The following is a 21,490-nucleotide window of genomic DNA, read 5'->3' as shown; positions in this document are numbered from 1 at the left end:
CGTGTGTATTGGTTACCATGCCAGCCTCTGGCGCGCATGCTGCTTAATCAGTCCTCCTTCTCCCATACCTCTAACCTGTCCCCCATCTGAAACCAAATTCCTCCATCCCTCTTTCCTTCTCAGTTGTCCCTCTTTTTGATCTGATATCTATTAACATGTACTATTCAACTACCAATAGCATTATTGTGCACTAAAACCATAATTATCTTGTTTGCTATTTTGAAAAGCCAGTATTAAGGAAAGTAATGGTGAAAAAAATAGTTTTGGGTTTAATCAATCATTCTGATATAAAAATTCCTAACTGCCTAATGGTGCGGCAGAGGTGTGTTCGTTGCCTAAATACATTGTGCTGGAAGGTGTCCCTCTTTCTCATTCAGAAAGTAGGGAGGTATGCCTTCTCCTTCTTTAGCTAGCTGTGATTAGCCTGCAGACAACATTTTATACTCAAAGCCAGCTACACAACAATGGCTTTAAAAAACTAAGGTGGTTTGCTTTGCCCAAGGATGATATTTGTTCTGACTTTGAAAATCTGAATTTTTTTTATGGACTTTAATTTTCTATGTGCATTATTGTAAATTGGTCTGCTTTTATTGTAGGAAGCTAATCAATAAACTGGTAGCTTGGTAATATAGATTAATCATGTAAAGTATCTGGAAATGTAAGCTATAGTTAACATCAAAAGGCAAGGTGCATTGTAATATATGTAGATATTCCTTCTCACAATACCTAGAAAATAGAAACTTGATCATGAGAGCTTTATGGCTCTTATGCACAAAAGTCCTATGTAATGTGATGGTTTTTGACACACTAACCGAAATTAAGTGTTGTATCTTCATTCAAGATAGCATAGAGGCTGCATGCTACCATTGCTTCTCTATTAAGAAATGGCTACAACAGAATAGTAACAGAACACCGTGATGTTGCCAAAACAAACAATACACATACTCTAGCCAACAAGCAATGATAAAGACATACACTGATTTCTTTTGACATTTTGTCGCAGGATAAGGATATGCAATTTCAATATGTAGAACAAAAGAAAGCAAGGGTAGAAAGCATCAGTGTTTCTTAAATGATGAATACCAGTTCCACTCATCATACCCTTCTTTTATACCTGGAAATACAGCAACCCTGTCCATTTGAAACATCAAGTTATATGGAGAGGAGTTAAGGAGCTTCTCTGCACACACTATACGATCTTGGATATGAACACACCTTTTACATTATAATATGTCTCTTTTGTTAAAACTGCTGCCTTGCAATGCAGTGCAGACAGAATGTAAAGTGTTCTTTTCTCTTTTTTTTCATTTCTGTGGCAATAAAGATTCGTAGTTGTGGATAGTCTGGGGAGAGTTTACCACCCCTGGCGGTTTCTATATTGTTTTTAGAAGGGTGTCACTGGAACAAGTGTCTCCATTGGAAGATGTTCTCCTTCTTTCTGTTCTGACAACCATAGAAATCTTGTATTTCCCCCTGACTTTCTCTCCCAATGATGAAGGTCACCAGGGCAATCAAGAGGATGAATATTCCCAACAGACACATACAATAAAAACCTGACAGTGGTTCTGTTCCATCTGCTCTCTATTCGAAACTTTAAAAAGTTTTGGCTGGAGTTCTACTTTAATGGGGCTTAACACTTTCAATTAAAAGGTAAACCTGCCTCCTATTTTTCCATGTAGTAATAATGAAGGGTCTTTTTTTCTGGATCCTCACCGGCATGCAGAATTAGGATCATAATCTTGGTTTAGTTTACATATGTAAGGCAGACCAAATTAAGCACTTAGGAGCTGATGTATAAACCTTCCTGATGACTTTCCTATGCTCCTCAGTGACATCTAGTGGTGGGAATGTCATGTGAAAGGTATTTGCCAGCAATATTGGCTAGAAGGTATATACGTCAGCCCCTTAAATTTATATCCCAAATAGAGGCAAGCTTTTATATTCTTTGAACAAAGCAGAGAGGAGTTGAAGCCTCTGTCAGGTTTTTTTTTGCCGATTGTGTCTCTGTTCCCTTCACACTCTGTCCTGACAACAAAGCATTAAAGGGAAAGAAACTGTGGTAAAGCTTGGAAAAATGGCGTGCAAAGGAGGAGGTTGGAAAATCTGACAATGTTTTTGTTGCTGTCTGATCTTTCCTTTCAGTGACAACTGCACCCCCATTTTTATATGGGTGTTATTTGAGTATACTCATTCCAGTGGGGTCATTTACAGAAATATAAACCTGTCAGCAATTTTAACTTATTCCTACTATATTTAAAACAAAAAATGGTTGGACTACAGGAAGAGCAGCTTTAACAGGTATCTCGTACAAATGTGGTGGGAAAGTGAAATCTAAAACTAAAAGCCCATCTTCGAGATAAAGTTAGTCACTCTCCGACCCCATTCTAATTGATTACTGAATAAAAAAAATCTATATACCTTTTTATTTACCTATAGCCTCGGTCAGCTGAGGCTCAAGTCTCAAGTCTTCTCTGCTGTTTACTCCACGGGAGGGTCCTTCTTCGGGTGTCCACTTTATTGCCCTCTGTTTAGTCTTTAAGCCTCTCACTCCTGACATAGTCATAGGAAGTACATAAGAGAGTATTTGTAATGATAAAAAAACATCTAAAATATGTTCTACCTGTGAGAATGAATTTATAACATTCAACGAATGTTTAATAATCTTGACAGTAATATGTGTGTGAGCATATTAGGGACAAAGCATCAGAGAATGTGTAAATGGTACATAATTATGGTGTAAATGGTACATAATTATCTGTAAGCCACTGTTGTATATGTTTAAGTAAAAATAGAGAAGGATATCAATATGTGTAGCTTTTCAAGAGCTTGTGATTCTACTCTGCTACATTTCTGTGCATGAAAGATATAGTGAATAGAGGTTACTATTCAGGACTGTGCCTGCGCTCAAGGTCAGCAGAAAAATATGCTTAGGGAGACACTTAGTGGTGGACAAGTTTCTCTTGTGTGGCCAGAAAAAGAACTGGATCTAATGCATCCCCAGGAAAAATATTTGTCTGGCTTTGTAACATGAGAACCAATTAATGACCACACTTCACAGGAAGAACATTCTAATGTTTACAATTACTGCAAAGACTAAAAATAAAGTGGAAGCCATTACACCGCAACATACAAAGCCACTGTAACATCTTTCAGGTCAAGAATCCTGTCTTGGAGGTCAGAGTTAATGGATGGAAATGAGATACATTTGCATTCTTATTCTGTATTGTTTTATTTTGTGTTAACATTATTATATACATATAGCTGTTATCTAATCCTATGTCATCATGCACATTTACATTAGGTTTCTTTGTGTTGTTCCTCTGGCAGTGGAGATCAATCCAGATGCATAAAAATAATGTTTGTTGGCATCAGTTTGCATTTAGATGCCTTTAAAAAGTCCAGAGCGGACTAGGATCCTGAATGCAATGCTTGACCTTGTTTCACCGCATGCCATAATTGCATTGTAGAAATCAACTTCCTGGGTCAAAATATAGAAAATGTGTTTTTTTTTGCAGCTAAAAGTGGTGCACATAAACGTACATAAACGTTGCTTGCCCTTACATCCATTCAGCTCATTCAACTTCACCTTAGTAGTAGTAGTAGAGGACAGGAGGATTTTGAAACATGTTAGTTCCTTTTTAGTCCTCATGCACACTACAATCAAAAACAAACAATTCAGCTCTGCAAAACAAAAGGTAAGGGGTTCATTTAAAAAAGTGGGTGGATGCCATTTGCATGGCACTAGCATCCATAGATGGCACTGATGTGTATTGGAATTTCCAACAACTTTTTAAAATAAACCCCTAAATGAGCCATGAATTCAATCATTTCTTGATTTACTAAGCACATCTAATTGTTAAGCCTGCAAGCGGTTCTGAATATCAGGTGTGAAAATGTAGATAGTAGACCATTGGATGCGCTCAGATCCCTCTCAGAATGTTCGCTTTGCAGACCTGACTAGACAGTTTTTTGAGGTTAGTGTGCACACGGCCTAAAAATAAAATAACATTTGTGTACTGTATCCTTTGAAACTTCAATAAATAATACATGCTAAAAAAAAAAAAAATAACATTTCCAAAATTCTCCAGGTCTCAGCTTTGTTAGGTACATGGGCAGCAACCTCCACCACCCGCTGAAAACCAATCTGCAGTGGATCTCTTTTCAGAGGGTGATGGAGCAGCTCAGTGTTCAAAAGGCAATAATGCCACCTCCTGAATGCAGTTTTTGAGGGTATTTTTAATCCCAATGGGGATTTTCTATTGCAATACAGTGTTGCAGCCATGTACCTATGTGGTTGTGGTGCAGTCCCATTCACTTTAATGAGTGTGTTTGACAATCGATATGCTGTATATTTTTTGCTGTGTCACAAAGCGTCTCAGCCATGGCAGTGTATACAATCCTGTTTGGCTACAGTGCTGACATTGCAACAGGAGGCCGGGGGATGGAAAATCAACCTCCTGGTTTTACCGCCCCCTTACTGCCTGTGTGAATGAGGCCTTAAAGTGACATTAAAGTCACACTCCCCCCCCCTCATGCTGCTTTAAGGACTTACCAGGACTTCTTTCCAGTTGTTTTCAGCAGTCCCTCCAGCCCTGGTGCCAGTCTCTGATCCAGTGCAGACTGCTGTCTCTTCCTGTCCCACAGAGTTTGTCTGGCAGGCACGCGCACGGCTGCGTGCATTCACTTACAGTGAGTCTCTCCTCTACTCCATGATGTTGATCTCCCCTGCGCATGTGCCCGCAAACATCCTCCTGCACGGCCGCTCGAGAAGCTGGATTTTACAGCCAGGAACAAGCGGCGGAGACATAGGTAAGTTTTTACCTATTTGGTATTTTTTTTATGTTTCTGAATATATCTACTGCTTGCCAGCAGTAGATATATGTAAAACAATTTACTTCAATGTCACTTTAAGGTAAAATTTATTGTGTATATTAGTTAAGAATGGTTGTCTAAAACCAGACATAGATATTATTTTTAATGGCCAGACAGAAATATACAATTTTGTAAACAATAAAATATGATTTTAGGGTGAATGTTGACATAACTGCTTTGGCCATTGAATAACTGGATATTGGGAATACATATTATTGTTGCTTTTTTGCGTGCTCTCTTTAATTAATCCTTCACCCAGATAGTGAAGAAATGTAATGGCTGTGTTCATTTTACTGCAGCCAGTTAGAAATGTTTGTATACCGAGCGGATTAACCACCTTCTGCACAAAGTAGCCAAGCATAATGTATATGCATCCTTGATGAGTGACTCCACTGCTAGCACTGCAGTTCCTCTGCAGAAAATACTGCCGCTCCATTTATCTCCATGGTAACAAGGCAGCTCAGGCCATGTAGTGTTTGTTTACACTTCACAGAGCAACGCTTTGCATTTTATAAATTGTGCTAAGCCGGGATGCACGCTTACCTTTCTACAGCTAAAAAGGTATACATTTCTGTCTGCCTGATTCATAATTTCACATGGCCACAATTAGTTGTAAACACACAATAACCCTTTCTTGTAATGCTTTTATTTTTATTTTTTATTTATTTGTTTACTTTTTAAATTTTTATTTATCTTATCTTTTTTTTTAACTTAACTTTATTGCCATCACACAGGAGCTAACAAGCCCCTGTGTGATAGCATGTGGAGGTGATAGGTTCTTCTTATAGAACCTGTCACTTCCAATACAGGAGTTCTAGCACGGCACTATGCTGGAACTCCTGTGACATCTGAGAGGGAAAGGCTTCTGCAGTGTTATTACAAGTGATCTTGGCGACATCGCCGAGATCACTTGTAAACAAACAAGTGGCCTCCCCGCTCTACATTTAGCCCTGCATTCCCGGTGCCCGGAAACTGCATTTCCCAGGTGTCGGGAGATTCTACACCCCTGCTGCCCCTCTGCTCCCTGCCGCCCCGGCCTTGTGGCAAATCCGGCCCTGATTCCATACAGTGGTGGTGTTTTAGATCTGAAGTGATTATGTAGTAGCTTTTACTATAATTGTGTTTAAGGTTTTATACTGTAATTGTCTTATATGTGCTCATAAGCTTTATTTAGTCATGTCTGTAATTTCCTGTTTTAATCTTTGCATTGCAGATGTTGGAACACATACAGTAGCTGTATTGTTGGGTTTTTTTTTCTGGCTTTAACATAGATTGCCTAGAAAAATTGGAAAAAAACTCTATTCAGTTCCCCTTCCTTGATTCCATTTGTAAATAACAATAATAAGTACATAACACAGGGGGAAATATAGGGGCTGTTGTTATTACTGACCTCCATTTGAAAATACTATTTGCCCATCTGACATATTGATTTTTCTGGTTTTAGTATTTTTAAAATCACTGGAAGATATGCTGACCCTCTGGCTGCAAAACGTTTACTGATGGCAAGAAGCAAGCAGATTAGGAATGACAAAATTACTGATCTGTATACTTGTTCCAGTAGCTTGAGGTATTGACGCCAAATGGTCAGCATGTTTGCAGGGCAGGCAGCATTTTTAGAAGTCAGCAATTGCAAGTTCCATCATTTTCTTGTGATCATTTCTTTTTTTTTATAATCGGGCAGCACTTTAACTTAGTGGTTAGCACTTCTGCCTTCCAGCACTGGGAGTCCCTAGATTCCCTCAGTCAGGACACTAACTGCAAGCCGTTTGCATGTTCTCCCTGTGTTTGTGTGGGCTTTCTCCCACACTCCAAAGACATGCTGGACGTTTAATTGCCTTGTGTGTGTAGGGCCCTTAAATTGTGAGCAGGGACTGATGTGAATGTACAGTTTGTAAAGTGTTGCATAAAATTGTTGGCATTATATACAGTAAATACCTGTAAGAAATAAAGGTTGCTTTCCTTTAAATACTAAGTGCATTTTTTGCACATATTTGTAATTTTTACTTGAAAAGTCAGTTTGTCTCTTCCTGCAGCAGCTTCTGCACCCCACCACTAGAGGAAGCTGAAGGAAGACAAGAGAGGAACTTTGTACTGGAGAAATGAGCAGACTAGAAATTGTTTTCTCTTAAGCTCCCTCTAGTGGTGGTCTGGAGCAACTGCTGCAGAAAAGGTAGAACTAGTAAGAATAAGGGATATGTACTGAAATTATACTTATCGGTTTTGTTTATACCACAATACCTAGCTTTACCAGCAGGTTTGCCTGCATGTGACATTTTTATTTGATTTTCATTATCTGAAGTTTAGGAGCTGTACCTGTGTGTGATGATTCTCTTGATGCTACCTTTACTGAATGACATTTGATGCAAAAATGCATAAGATAACTGTTTGTATGTGATCTCAATTACTGGGGGGGGAGGATATAAAGAGAAAGAGAGAAGTATAAAGAAAGAAAGAGATGAAACAAAAAGGTGAAGAAAGGAAAAGTAAGGATATGAAGTCTGTAACAGCATGGAACACAGCGCCCCCTTCATCCATAACAAAACCATTAAAGTGTATGTAAAGGCAAACTTTATACATGTTTAGATTTCTGTCCTTCAGCCCATGGGTTGAAGGACAGAAATCACTTGATTCACCCATGGGGGAATCTCCCCTGACGGCTATAGCAACCAGCACCCCCAGCTATATGAATTCCCGAACAGTGACTGCATCTGATCAGATTGCCCAACAATTTTCCACTCAGCTCCTTCGATTTTTCAATTGAGCTTTGCGGTGATGGGCGGTGATGGGCGGTGCTGACAAGGTCACCCATGGTTCAAATTTCATCCAGTTCAGCAGGATTTGGCTGAAATTTAAGCTGCATATGGTCAGCGTTAGTTTTATTTTGGATAGAGTAAGGTAGAGTAAAATCCCCATATTTTTATGTGTGTGCCCCACTGGGGAGATTTTCTCTCCTCCTATTCTGGATATACAACAGAAAATGTGAGGAAAATTCCCAGTAGTCACTTAAACATTTGCCCCCATTTGAAGAACGTCTTGCTCTACTGAGAACTGTAAAGCTGACCACACACTTTATATCTGCCAGAATTCTAATCATGGGTGGTCCTGACAGCAACACATGGCTCAACAAACTTCAATGAAAAAAATGAAGGAGTCTGGAGAAAATTTGTCAGACAAACAGTGACTGCAGCCAATCAGATACAACCACAGGCACCAGCTGTCAAAATCCAATATCTAGCAGGGGATATTCCTCAGCATGGATGGGAAAATTGCACGGTTCTCTCATTCAGCTTGCAGAGAAAGAACGGCATGTGTATGGCCATCCCAGAATTTTGGATTTTCCTTCATTACTATAGCTGTCTCCGTGACAGTAGTCACTAAGATAACATAGTGGAGTGAATCTCATCAGCAGGTACAGAGACAGTGAAGACCACCTAACTGGAGGGCTTACCCTTCCATACTCTTTACAAAACACTACATACATACATGTATAACATACTACATACATACATGTATGTTTGCCCTCTAATCTCCAGTGCAAACACAGTTCCTCTAGAGATATAGAATGTGAATAGCTTTCATAGCAGTTATATTTAGGTTTTTAACCATTATAAATAAATGTTACTCAACAGAAACATAGAAGATCGACAGCAGAAAAAGACCAAGTGCTCCATTGTCTCTTGTCTCTGTATGTGCAATCTCATAATATTTAAGTCAGTCTTTTATTACATTCTTTTTGCAATACATCATACAGGAACATCATCATGTATACCATGAAGCAACAGTTTATACAAGATGGAGACAAGATGTGCAGAAATGTCTTCTTTGTTTGTAAATTCTAGTGAGAAGATGGGTGTTGAACTGTATACATAGAGGATGCTTGCAGTTATAAGTGTAAGTCAGGCTTTATATACTGTATATAGGTTATGATATTTTTCTGGAGTCCCGCTTTAGTATACCAGCTGTGTTTAGGTTTATTTTACAATTATTGATGGGTGTGGAATCTGTTAAACTCCTTAACTTTAGACAGAGAGGTAAATGGTGAGATACATGTCATGAACATAGATTAAAGAAACCCTGTCACCTAACCTATTCAGTCACTTTGTTTGCCTGATGATGGAACCTATTCAGTTCTGAAACATTGAATTTCAATGTGATGTTATGACTGTCCAACGTCAATAAAGTCGGAATGGTAGAGTGGAGACTGCGTGCCAGTGTGTGCCGGTGACTTCTTCTATTCCTAGCCCATCAGGGACACCTGGTATTTTGCAGTCTGAAAGTAAGAATAACTTGGCTGCGGTGAGCTTTAAAGAGGCTCTGTCACTTTGCCCTGAATGTGTAACATGGCTGGGACTCTTTAAGAAGTTGTGATGTATTTGTTCTATATCCTGTATGTTGGGGATGTTTCTAATAGCAGTGCCCACTGCTGGATAAGTGTTGGAAGATTTTTTCACTGATGGGAAATTATACAATGCCCTTGCTGTTTAGTCAGAACAGGTAGACGGCATCATTGTGCAATGCAGGTTCTACTGATTGGATTGGAATTGACTTGTTAGTGGCAATACTGAGGTACATGTGATTTTACTTCATATTTATTACTTTTCTGGTTTTTATACTGAGCCCCCATACTGATAAATATTATTATTTTTGCTATTCTTTTTTCTAGATGCTTCTTAAAGATTATGCACATTTTGTAAGGAAACATGTTTGTTTAGTTATAGGCCACATTGGTAGGCTAGCTATTAAATCAATCAATGCTTCCAAATTGAGCATCACTTAATGAGCTGAGCTGTTTTGCAAGATAGTAATGATTGTCAAAGCTGATCAGTGTTGCACAATGTCATGTTCGAAAAAACTCTTTTTTATTGATAGCCTACCATTCCCTTTCCTTAGCAAGAAGGGCAATAAATCCTTTACCATATATGCATTTTTCTGTCTGTCAGGTTTTCTTCAATCAGCATTCTATGACATGTGTAATGAAAATCTCCTTAACTGGTAAAGAGATCCGATGATGGTAGACCAGTTTTCTAAAAATGTGTACAGTTCTTCTAAATGTCTGTTTATTCATATTCCAACCAGTCTCCTGGAAGTTTAGCCCTTTTTTTTTTTAATACATGGTTATGAAAACTTCTATACTACAAAGTGAACTACATTTGGTACATCTGAATGTACTGTTATTTGATCAAATGCTTCCATAGTTGTGGTATTGTCAAATTAAAGGTGAACTTATGTTACTAAAAAGTAGACAATAATGTATGTCTTAGTTTACTCTCCATATACCAGATTCCAACACTAACAGGGTTAGTCACAAAAGGGTGAAGAGTTTGGAGAAGGGAGGAGATGTGAACAATCTAGGCAAAAATAGCTGATTTGGAAAAATTCTCCAATTCAGCTCACTTTCCAGTTCAGCTATGTTGTCCTAGATTGTTCACTTCTCCTGCCTTCTCCAAACTCTTCACCCTTTTGTGAATAACCCTGTAAATTATAAGTGTAGAATTCTGAAATGTAGAAAATGCTTAACAAAATATTAAAACTAACATTAATGCAGAAACAAAAAAATCACGGATAACAATATCTACTACTAAACATTGCTTTCATGTAGCAATTATTATTAGAGACATGGCAGGTTTAATTGTGGCTGACTGTATTATTGAAATTTTCAGATGAAATTGCCGTCGAAATATACATCTGCATTAGGACAAAGGATAGAATACTAAAGAATTCCAAAAATGTGGAAGTTTTTTTCTCAGTTGTGATTGTAAATACAGCATCATGTATTTACAGTTTGCCGTTTTTCAATTAATAACAGTGGCCAGTAGAGGGCATAGATGACATCTGATCCTTCTGTGCTGCACACAACAGAGCCTCCGCTGTCATCCTTTCTCTCCCCCCCTGGTTTTGTGAAGCGTTCCTCCAGCAACACAGAAAGGAAGGCTGCTGCTCTGATAAGAGTTCTGTGGATGTATTTATCAAGTTGGATACAAATGTGCTACAATATGAAGGTCTCTTTGTGCACTATGGATTCACTTAATTCCTAGGATTTACATGTGGATTCGGAGAAAGCAGCAGTCACGCTGCTTGGAGGGAAGGTTTAAGTTATGGACATTCAAAACTCAGCAGAGACTTGGAAATGGCAAGTAAAGTGCTTCTTTTTCCTATGTAGTTGGGGCTGGGTCTCTGGGCAGCTTCACTATTCAGTTGTGGAGGAGTCTGAGCCGGGGACAATGGTGGGAAATGTAGCTCAGGATCTGGGGCTGAAAATCTCTGATCTCTCGAAGCGCAAGCTTAGGATGGGATCAGAGGGAAGCAGAAAACACTTTGCTGTGAACTGGGAAAATGGAGCTTTGGTAGTGAATGAAAAGATAGACAGGGAGAGCCTGTGCGGCTCTAGCACAAGCTGTGTGTTACCGGTTGAAGTAGTTATAGAAAACCCTCTACAGCTACACCGTGTCATGGTAGAGATTAAGGATATAAATGATAACTCTCCCATGTTTTCAAACAATGAAAGAACTATAAAGATTACAGAATTGATAGCAAGTCCCGGAGCTAGGTTTACTTTGGAAAGTGCACACGATCTGGATGTGGGCACCAATGGAATTAAGCAATATAAACTGGATCCAAGTCCTTATTTCTCACTGTCTGTAAAGAACCGCAAAGATGGAACTGTCATTCCAGAGCTAGTGTTAGAAAAAGTTTTGGACAGAGAAGAAGCAGACAGACATCACCTTATCCTGACAGCAGTAGATGGAGGCACTCCTCCAAGGTCTGGAACTACACAAATAAATGTTATTGTTGTGGATTTAAATGACAACCCACCTACCTTTGTAAAGGGATCCTATAAAATCAATGTAAAAGAGAATACTTCTGTTAACACGATACTCTTAAAACTTAATGCCACCGATCTAGATGAAGGTGCCAATGGTGAAATTGAATATTCTTTTGATGATCACACACCAGATTCCATTAAAAGATTATTTGCCTTAAATCCAAGTACGGGGGTTATTTCTGTTATTGGACCTTTTGATCATGAGGAGTCAAGAGCATTTGAGTTAACCATCAGAGCAAAAGACAAAGGTGTGCCAGAAATGGAGGGGAGTTGTATTGTCCACGTGGAAATTGATGATGTCAACGATAATGCACCGGAAATAGTGCTGACCTCTTTAATGACAGACGTTCCTGAAGATACAGCAATCGGAACAGTTGTTGGGCTTTTCAGAGTAAACGACAAAGATTTGGGTCTAAATGGGGAGGTAAGACTAGAACTGCCCTCTAATTTGCCATTTAAGTTCAAATCTTCAGATGATCACTATTCAATGATTACAGATGGTGTTTTGGATAGAGAAACAGTGTCTCAGTATGTCATTGACCTGGTTGCAAGTGACATGGGGTCTCCTCCTCTAAGGACGCAAAAAACAATCACTTTAAAAATCTCAGATGTCAATGACAACCAGCCAACATTTTCCCAAGTTACTTACAGTGCCAGTGTTCAAGAAAACAACAAGCCTGGGCAGTTACTTGTAGAAGTTTCAGCATCGGATCCAGATGAAGGAGAGAATTCCAACTTAATTTATTCAATTACTGATGGTGAAGTCGGAGGTTCCACTATATCAACTTTTGTATATATTAATCCAAAAACTGGAAATATTTATGCACAGCGTTCATTTGATTTTGAACAGGTCCAGGTTATACAAATCCCAGTAAAAGTTGAAGATTCTGGGTCTCCTAAGCAATTTTCCAATACAACTGTGTTTATCTTCATCTTGGATGCTAATGACAATTCTCCATCAATTTTCTACCCTGAACATTCTGGTGAGTTTCTTGCACATCAAAAGATACCAAGGTCAGCCCCGAGTGGATACTTTGTCACTAAAGTAAATGCAGTGGACCTTGATTCAGGTCATAATGCATGGTTATTATATAACTTTGTTAATGCCACTGACACATCTTTATTTTCTATATCTTCCCAAACGGGAGAAATCAGAACTGCCCGTAGTTTTCAGGAAAATGAAAACCAAGAGCAAAGTGTAGTTGTTTCAGTTAGTGATAATGGAGAACCTCCCTTGTCTGCCACAGTGACTATCATCATTACATTGGAAGATAATACAGTGCAGGAAAACATGAAGTCCCAGGATTTGTTTCCAAGTTCATCAAACAGTTCTGAAATAACAATGTATTTAATTATTTCTTTGGTTGCAATAAGTGCTGTATCATTTATCACCTTCACAATATTGCTGATAAAATGCCTAAAAAAGGATAGTGGTGGTCCAGCATGGTGTTGCAAAAATGGCCCTGAGCCGAATCACTACATAGGACAGTATCAGCCAACTCTACATTTGAACTCAGATGGTACTCTGAAGTATATGGAAGTTAGGATGGCACCAACAGATCCCAAGGGTCAGTGTTACAAATCCTGCTATTCCACAATGTCAGATAAAAATGATTTCAACTTCATGAGGCCTTTAAATTTTCCTCAACTGAAAAGCATGTTCAATGAAACCGAGGTTGTATTTCCCACTCTAAGTGGGCCTGGGCAGGTGAGTTTTCTCTGATAACTTGTTAGGTGTAGTTCATTTGTGCTATATTTGTGAATTCTGAGGCTATTTCCCCATTATATGTGCTCACTGGTTCTCATAGTTTTAGCATGATCTAGTTAATTACAGATGGATTAGAATTTGTCTTTGGAAACTATGCAACAGGTTCAAACACCCATTTGTCAAATAGTCCTGGGTGCAGGATTTTCCATGGTGGATTTTCCCAGCCAGTCATTGTTCTTATGGCTGGTAAGGCTGGTTTTGGAGTTGTTAACAAAGTAACAAGGGTACATGGGAATACAACCCCATGTAGGATTTTTCAGTTGTCAGATTTTTCATACATCTTGTCATCTTTACACATCGTCAATACGACGGAAGAGGTGCCATACAATGAGGTTTACCTGTAAGGACAGGGAAAAAGTTATGTGCCTTTGCTGTCCTGAGAAGATAGATTGCAGCTGTCTTGTATGGCTATTACAGAAAACACAGTCAGTCCATTTTTTTTAAAGTTAGACCCTATGTAGAAGCATTAATGCATGACAACTAATAATGTCCAACTCATGCTATATGTCATAAGTGTTTTTAGCATTACCATACGGCTTGTCTACTGCAAAAGCAAACATTGGAAAACTCTTGTCAACATTTTATCATTTGTGTCTACCTTCTTTGAATTCTACTATATTTTATACAGTTCTTTATTGCAGAAAACTGTTTTAAATATTTCCCTTGTTATAGAAGATATTTATGGCACAATATATACAAGCAGTGCATAGTTTAGTTTTTGTGGCGTCAGTGAAAGTAACAATCAATTTCCTGAACACTTCCCAGCTTCAGAGGTTTCCTCTGCAGGGTGCCACATAATGAACAATGTTAATCTGTAGTAGCTTCAGGGGAGGAGGTTGTATACATATGTATGCGTGTGAACAGAGCAGTCTTAGCAGACCCATAAAGATAACTAATACAGTGATATAGAGCATAGGGCTCTTTCTAAGCTCAATGTCCATGTTAAATGCATACATATATAGAAATGTCATCCAGTGTAAATTGATCATACAGTTTGATACATAGCTGTGGAGAGGACAAGGATGGATGAATAATGGAGAAGAGAAGAGGACTATTAGATAGATAGATAGATAGATAGATAGATAGATAGATAGATAGATAGATAGATAGATAGATAGATAGATAATAGGTTATCTATTTAAATACAGCCAAGCTTTTGCTAACAGTTTTAAAGTGTATGTACAGTCAAAACAATTTTTTTTGTGTTGTTTGTGTGTGCTTTTTAGTGTTGGATAGAGTACAGAAGGGTGAAAACCATGTCAGCTTTTTACTTTGCTGTCTGCGTCCTGTTTGGAAGATTTCCCTTCACCACCTGCCCTATAGCTATAACAGGTAGAAAACCCTCTAAAAAAAGAAACACCTATCTAGGAGGTCATCCCCTCCTAGATAGGTATCACCAGAACAGTGGTCCTCATTGTGAGTTTTCTCCTCTATTCCTGTTCCAGTGACAACTGTAAATGTTTGGATTACCTAGCTCTTTCTGTGATAATGGCCACCATGATAAATGCAGGGGGAATCTTCCTAGACAGCAATAAAAGCTATAAAGAGTTTAAATTCTATCATATTCTCTATTCTATCCTAAGCAAAAAATACAGTTTAGGCTATACATACAGTTAATTCAAGCCTAGCTCCTATCTTTCAAGCACACACAAATGGCAAATGTTACACAATGTCATTGCAATTGACATACTGATTTAATTGAGGCCCTCCCCTGATTTCAGGGTGCTAGAGTGACCTCTCTTTTTGGCCCCGCACCCATTCACTATCCACATCTTGCCACCTTCACCTCCATACCATTTCCAAAATATGCCTCTTCTTAACCAATGACATTACCAAGCTACTAATTCACTAATTTGTCATCTTTCACCTTGGCTATTGTATCTCCGCCATTCATTCTATCTGAAATGCTGCTGACAGACTTATCCACTTCACTGCCCATTCAGCAACCACCACCCCTCTCTGCTATTCCCTCCACTCACTTCTGCTCACCCAATGAATAAAAATCAGAATACTAACAACAACATACAAAGCCATCCACCAACCTGCCTTATGCTACATCACCAAACTCATCTCAAAATATCATCCATCTTCTCCACTCCCAAGACCTGCTTTCCACCTCCCTTATCACATACTCTCATATTCGCTTCCACTGATACTCCCTACCCTAATCTGTTCAGCTATTTCCTATTCTGTCCACCTTTAGGCGATCCCTAAAGACTTATCTCTTTAGGGAAGCCTAACCCACCTCTACCTAAAAACTGTTTTTTTTACTTTCTTCACCAGCTCATCACCCACATTTTGTTTCTTTTGTATCACGTGATCGCTCCTTTCAGATTGACAGCTCTCACGAGTAGGGCTCTCCCAACTCTCTTAAATGTATTGTAACTGAACTGCCTCCATTTCTTTTGTAAAGCACTGCACAAACGGTTAGCATTATATTAATCCTGAATAGGAATACGTAATTATATTTTTAACAGCATATTCAGCTGCTCATATATGAACATACAACTTTAGCAAACCAGTCTCAAAAAGTGGCAAGTGTTCAGTAAAAATAATAGCTTTTCCAATTATACCTTTTATTCAGGTACATAACTGTCAATAGGGTATCCATGTGTTGACTTCCATTGTCAGCAATGTCAGTTTCTCTACACAGCTGTCAAGAAAGTGTATAGGATACAAGCAGCAACCTTTTGGCCATGAAAGCCAAACACAATGTTTGCTTGAGAAGTGGATGAAAGTTTAACTTAAGTGCATCCATTTAGAATGTTTAAATATGTGGATAATGTACTCCAGTCATTAAAATACACTTAAATCTAACCCCCAGGCAGGTATAACAACCACCATTTAATCCTGTTAAGCATTCATTTCAAATCATTAAAGTAACAGTTTAGTTTTAACATGTAAAAAAGATCTAGTTGGTGTAGAAAATTTTATCAATGTGTGTGTTTGTCTTTTAAGAAACCTAACTTTCTATATATATATTGTAATTATTTCTGGACATAGGGTCATCCAAATTGCTTATTTTTTTAACAATACATTTGTATTAAGGTTTTGCACAATACAAGACACAAGTACAGCATGAGTAAGGCCGTGCCAATATACAGTATTCAAGACTTTCAGACGGTCATATAGAGAGCAAGGTGTATATGAGGCAAGATGCAGCTCAGACATGTAGGACAAGAACAAAACAGTTATGTAAACTGCAGATTAAACATCAGTCACGATACATATATCGTCTTGATATCCGACCAGATAGCCCTTCAGTAACAGGCCTTGAACCAAAATGCAATTCTTAGTGGGTCTGAAGGGGATATGAGGGGTAAGAAGGAGATCAACAGGTATCCCACAGGGGAGGGCAAGGGGGTAGGGAGGGATCATCCAAATTGCTTATTACATACTTAAGTGCTTTTTGAATAGCTACATAATGATTACAATTTACTGTTTCTTCTTACAATGAAAGTCTAAAGGGTGGATCTACTAAAATGGTAGACAATATTCACTTATCTTAGTATATATGCTAAAGCTTTGTTCACATTCCATTGGTATTGCAAAAATTAACATCCTTATAAATAAGCGACCACAGGGATGACTCCATTAATCAGCTGCTGCTTTATTGTTTAGTTACAGACCTGGCTGTGGTATTTGGCAGTGGTGCTTAAGTAAAACAGAATTTTAAATCCTTTAGCATAAAAAGCATGTATATATATATGTATTTCTACTGAGTATTATGTTGTTCTTCAGCTTTGAAAAGGAGAAAACGTATTTGATAAGATACATACACATTGTGCAGGGCATACTTTCATATTAATACTTAGCATACTGGTGTATTTAATAAAGTAAGGATCAATGTTCAGTAGCTCAAAGCAGTCTTTGTTATGGCTGGAATAAATAAACAAAAGGTAAAATCTGATTCCTAGCATGGATTACTACCCTTTGCAACTTGTTTTTGGTGTTGCGGTGGCCTGATGGAGTTTGTGTCCTACATTTTATTGCTCTATTGACATACTGAGCTTGGTAATTCAAACTGAATTAGCACAGGTGCAGTGCTATAAATACACACAATGATCTCCATATTGTCTGTAAAATTCCCCAGTGTACGTGTTCTTAATGAACAGCTATTCTGAGCTAATTTAGAATTTAGTCTGGAGCACTTCGGCCACATTGCCATCTGATTGTAGGTTGCAGATTTCTGTACCCAAATACTGTAAAGGTACACAAATATTGTAGAAGTTGTTGGCACTTTGTCAAGTCAGATGCTAGAGATACTGCTTACATCAGTGAAGGGCTTAATAAAGTAAATGTGAATCCTAACTGAATGAACAGCTATTCTGAGCTAATTTAGAAATTAAGCTGGAGCACTTCGGCCATATTGCCATCTGATTATAATACATTGTAGGTTGCAGATTTCTGTACTCAAATACTGATGGTTCTTCTGCAACCTTTTTGCAGCCAATTCCTGTCTACATGCATGCACTCCAGAAGTGGCTACATAACATTTATCAGGACAAGGTTACTAATGGTGACAACAGTAATCAATGCCAACCTAATGTGTAGTCTCCATGGGAAGCCTGTATGACAGGATGACAATGCACTAGCACAATTTGAAGACAGGGACAGAACATTGTGATCCTATACCTGAAGACTTCTGACCTTTTTGCCAGGTTATATGGTAATGAAAGCTGCAGATTTCAAAAGATTAAAAATTACTTTTAAAAATACATTAAAATGTTAAAGCTTATATGAGATACAGTATTTGTGTTTGGGCTGCATGTTTTTACTGTTGCCCAACCCTGTATGGCTTCAGTTAACTCTACAAGATGTTTTTATGAGACACAATGGTAATTTGGAGAGTACAGGTGCTAAAAACCATCAAGCTGCTAGTGATAACATGGCTCCAGCCAGGGGCGTAACTAGAAATCACAGGGGCCCATAGCAAAATTTTGTATGGGGCCCCATGATTGCTAGTTATGCCACTTGCAGAGCCCCAGCGGAGAGTGACCCTGCAGAGCCCACCATAGACTATCTATAGTGGGCTCTGCAGGGTTTGAGATCTCTTACCTGTCACCACCTCTGTGGTCGCCGGGCCCTGACTCCTGTTCCGTCCCTGGGCCCCGACTCCTTTTCCGTTCCTGGGCCCCGCCTCCTCTGCTATCGATGGGCCCCGCCTTCTCTTACATCACTGGCCCCACCTGCTCTTAGGTCGCTGGCCAGTGATGTAAGAGGAGGCGGGCACTGCCTCCTCCATTCTGTACACCGCCCTCATCTGCCGCAGCGGTTGGCTGTCACTGACACAGCTCCGCAGCGGCTATGAGGATAAATGCGCCGTGGCCGCTGCTGAGCTGTGTTTGTGACAGCCAGCACCCCCACATGCCATAGCGACCCAGTCGGCCCTGGTCGGGCCCCACTGTGCCTGGGCCCCATAGCAGCCTCCTGGGTCGCTATGGCGATTGTTACGCCACTGGCTCCAGCACATGGCCACAAAGCTGATTGGTTCAGTTCTTGTGCTACAGCTTTCTGTTAAAGCCCTCTCTATTGGCAATGCCTTGTGCACACATCAGAGGAGCTGATTATGTTTTATGACCTCATGAAAAGGTATAGGAACCATAGTGGACACTGGCCCATATAGAGCAGTGAGCGAGCATTGTCATTCTAGGACAAGAAGTGGCTGTTGCTGTCCATAAATAATTAATACAATTTTGGACGATTTCCTGAGAAACGGTAATATACAGGGGTACAAGTACTCCTAAAAACGAGATGACGCGAGGATCTTTACACCCACACACACACACAATAGGTTGGACTTGATGGACATATGTCTTTATTCAACCTCAAATACTATGTAACTAAAATGAAGTATAGTAGTGTATGGTCTGGTCTGTACAACTAAAATTAAAGGAGAACTATGAGGTGAGTGAAAATCACTTATCCTCATAGTTCGAGCCGACGTGTGACACTGACAATGTTACACATCAGCTCAATAGATCGGGAAGTGAGCGAACGCATACCGTCGCTCGCTCACTTCTCGATCATCTCCCTGCAGAGTGGTGACTGTCAGTCACCGTCCCCCGCAGGGATTCTCCCCCCCCTCCCCGTTCCGATCTTACAGTGGTGACTGGAGGAACGGATGGGGGAGGGGATGGGTACAGCTGGCTCTGCCTTTAGATAGGCAGAACCAGCTGTCATTCACGCAGCTGGGTGGATCTCGACAGCATCAGTATACCTAAAGTTGTAGCTCGCGATACACCTAGCTTTGGGTCATGGGAGGATGCTAGTATATGTCCTCCTGTGACCCTATGGGAAACTATGGGAACTATGGGAAAAACACTTACCCCATAGTTCTCTTTAAAGTATAGTAGTGTATGGTCTGGTCTGTACAACTAAAATTAAGTATATTCGTGTATGGTCTGGTAGGGTGAGTCACCCACCTTCCTTTTCCAGTGAAGTACCTCTAAAGCATACCTCCCTACTTTCTGAGATGAGAACAAGGGACACCATCCACCACAATGTATTGAGTCAATGGACACACCTCATACCATGCTCACACTTAAAGTGGACCTTTACCCCCTTTTACTAAAAAGCACAGCAACATGCAGCTCTGCATGCTGATATGAAATCATCTTCCATTTATTAGTTAAACAAACTTGTTTTTCATTTACTTACAAATAGAGTTAATCTACTTCCTGGTCCAGTTCTGGCACAAATAATGTAAGTGCCAAAGCTTTGCATCCTAGGAAGGTTACATTAGGAGAGCATTGCTGGGAAATCTCATCTGTCATCTCATGAGATCTCAGGGAAAGGCGTTTTCCTCCATGGAGATGATGTGCATGATCAAATGTGCCAAATAAGTAATAAGAGAGCTAGTAATCTGCCCTTAGTTAACATGGCCAGTGCCAGAAGACTAGAAAAGAAAAGAGAAATAAGGTATGCAATACAAAACTGGCAATTATCTAGAAGTATATGTTTGTAGATTGTCATTACTAAACATTTCCAAAGGTGTGTTTGTTGTTATTTTAAAGATATGGGTAGAAGTCCACTTTAAGTGGACCAGTAAGAATTTATATGCCAAAAATGATTGATTAAACCCGGAATTATTATTTCTTTTTTTCTATTACTTTTCCGTTATACAGGCTTTTTAAAATAACAATTTTAAACAAGATAATTAGGAGATAAAACAAAACTTTTAGTGCAGAATAACACTCTTAGTAGTAAATATGACCTTTTTCATAGATATCTGTACATGAGACAAAAAGGAACAACTTAGAAGGAACGAGGGATGGAGGGAATTGTTTCCAAATGAGGGACAGTCCCTTCAAATTAGGTTCAGTTGGGAGCTATGTCTAAAGGACTTCATGTGATCCCTCTGGCATACTTCATAGCTCTGTTTCCAAGCTTTTGGATCCCCCAATTTTTTGTGTTTTTTTAATTGGACAATTAAATTCAGTGCTCTTTTAATTGCTAGAGCCAAATACAGAGCCAAGGCCAGCACTAGCATTTCCAAAATATATGATTGCTTTCACTGGGGATAGGATAATAGGTGCATAATGATGTTCTAAAACCTTACGGCAGCTAGAACAGGTAAATTAGGTTTTAACAGATATTTGGTTGGGATTAGGCTCAGTGGGCTGGCTATTTTGGGGCTGCATGATTGCAAGCATCATGCAGTACCCATTTTAGAAAGCCAAATGCTGGTTGGAATTGATGTAGCCATAGTCATGGTGCATTTGGGCTTAGCTAACAGAAAGCATGGCAGTCTTACTGAAAGCTCATGTATCCCCAAGAAGCACTAAGAGGGGAATTTATCAAAACTGGAGCAGACAAAATCTGGAGCAGCTGTGCATGGCAACCAATCACCTTATCTCTTTCATTTTCAAATCTTAACTAAACAAACTGAAGATAGAAGCTGATTGGTTGCCATGGACAACTGCTCCAGATTCTGCCTGCTCTAGTTTAAATACATTTCCCCCTATGTTTTTCCATTTCTAATTGTATCCTAAAATACATACACTTCACAGCAAATTAGGTTTTAA

General features: G+C 39.2%; 1 protein-coding gene across 8 annotated transcripts in view; it reads left to right on the top strand.

Moving 5' to 3' along the window:
- LOC108785742 (protocadherin gamma-C5-like) overlaps positions 1-21,490 on the top strand; it is a 225,342-nt gene that overhangs the window by 167,500 nt on the left and 36,352 nt on the right. For 3 of the 8 annotated variants that reach the window (XM_018554879.1, XM_018554876.1, XM_018554877.1), the window contains exon 1: positions 10,768-13,370. The exons of 1 other annotated variant lie outside the window; for it this stretch is intronic. In XM_018554879.1, coding sequence (XP_018410381.1) covers positions 10,968-13,370 — 2,403 coding nt within the window. In that variant the 5' untranslated portion in view covers positions 10,768-10,967. Of the gene's footprint in view, positions 1-10,767; positions 13,404-14,849; positions 14,871-18,521; positions 18,536-19,518; positions 19,555-21,490 lie in introns of those variants that run through there. 4 more of the 8 variants (XM_018554880.1, XM_018554878.1, XM_018554881.1 and 1 more) reach the window with 4 other exon arrangements.

This window comes from Nanorana parkeri, unplaced genomic scaffold (genome assembly GCF_000935625.1).
Source record: "Nanorana parkeri isolate BGI_ZX_2015 unplaced genomic scaffold, ASM93562v1 scaffold176, whole genome shotgun sequence".
Lineage (NCBI taxonomy): Eukaryota > Metazoa > Chordata > Amphibia > Anura > Dicroglossidae > Nanorana > Nanorana parkeri.
The sequence above is the reverse complement of the archived record's forward strand: the minus strand, read 5'-3'. Positions and strand labels throughout refer to the sequence as shown.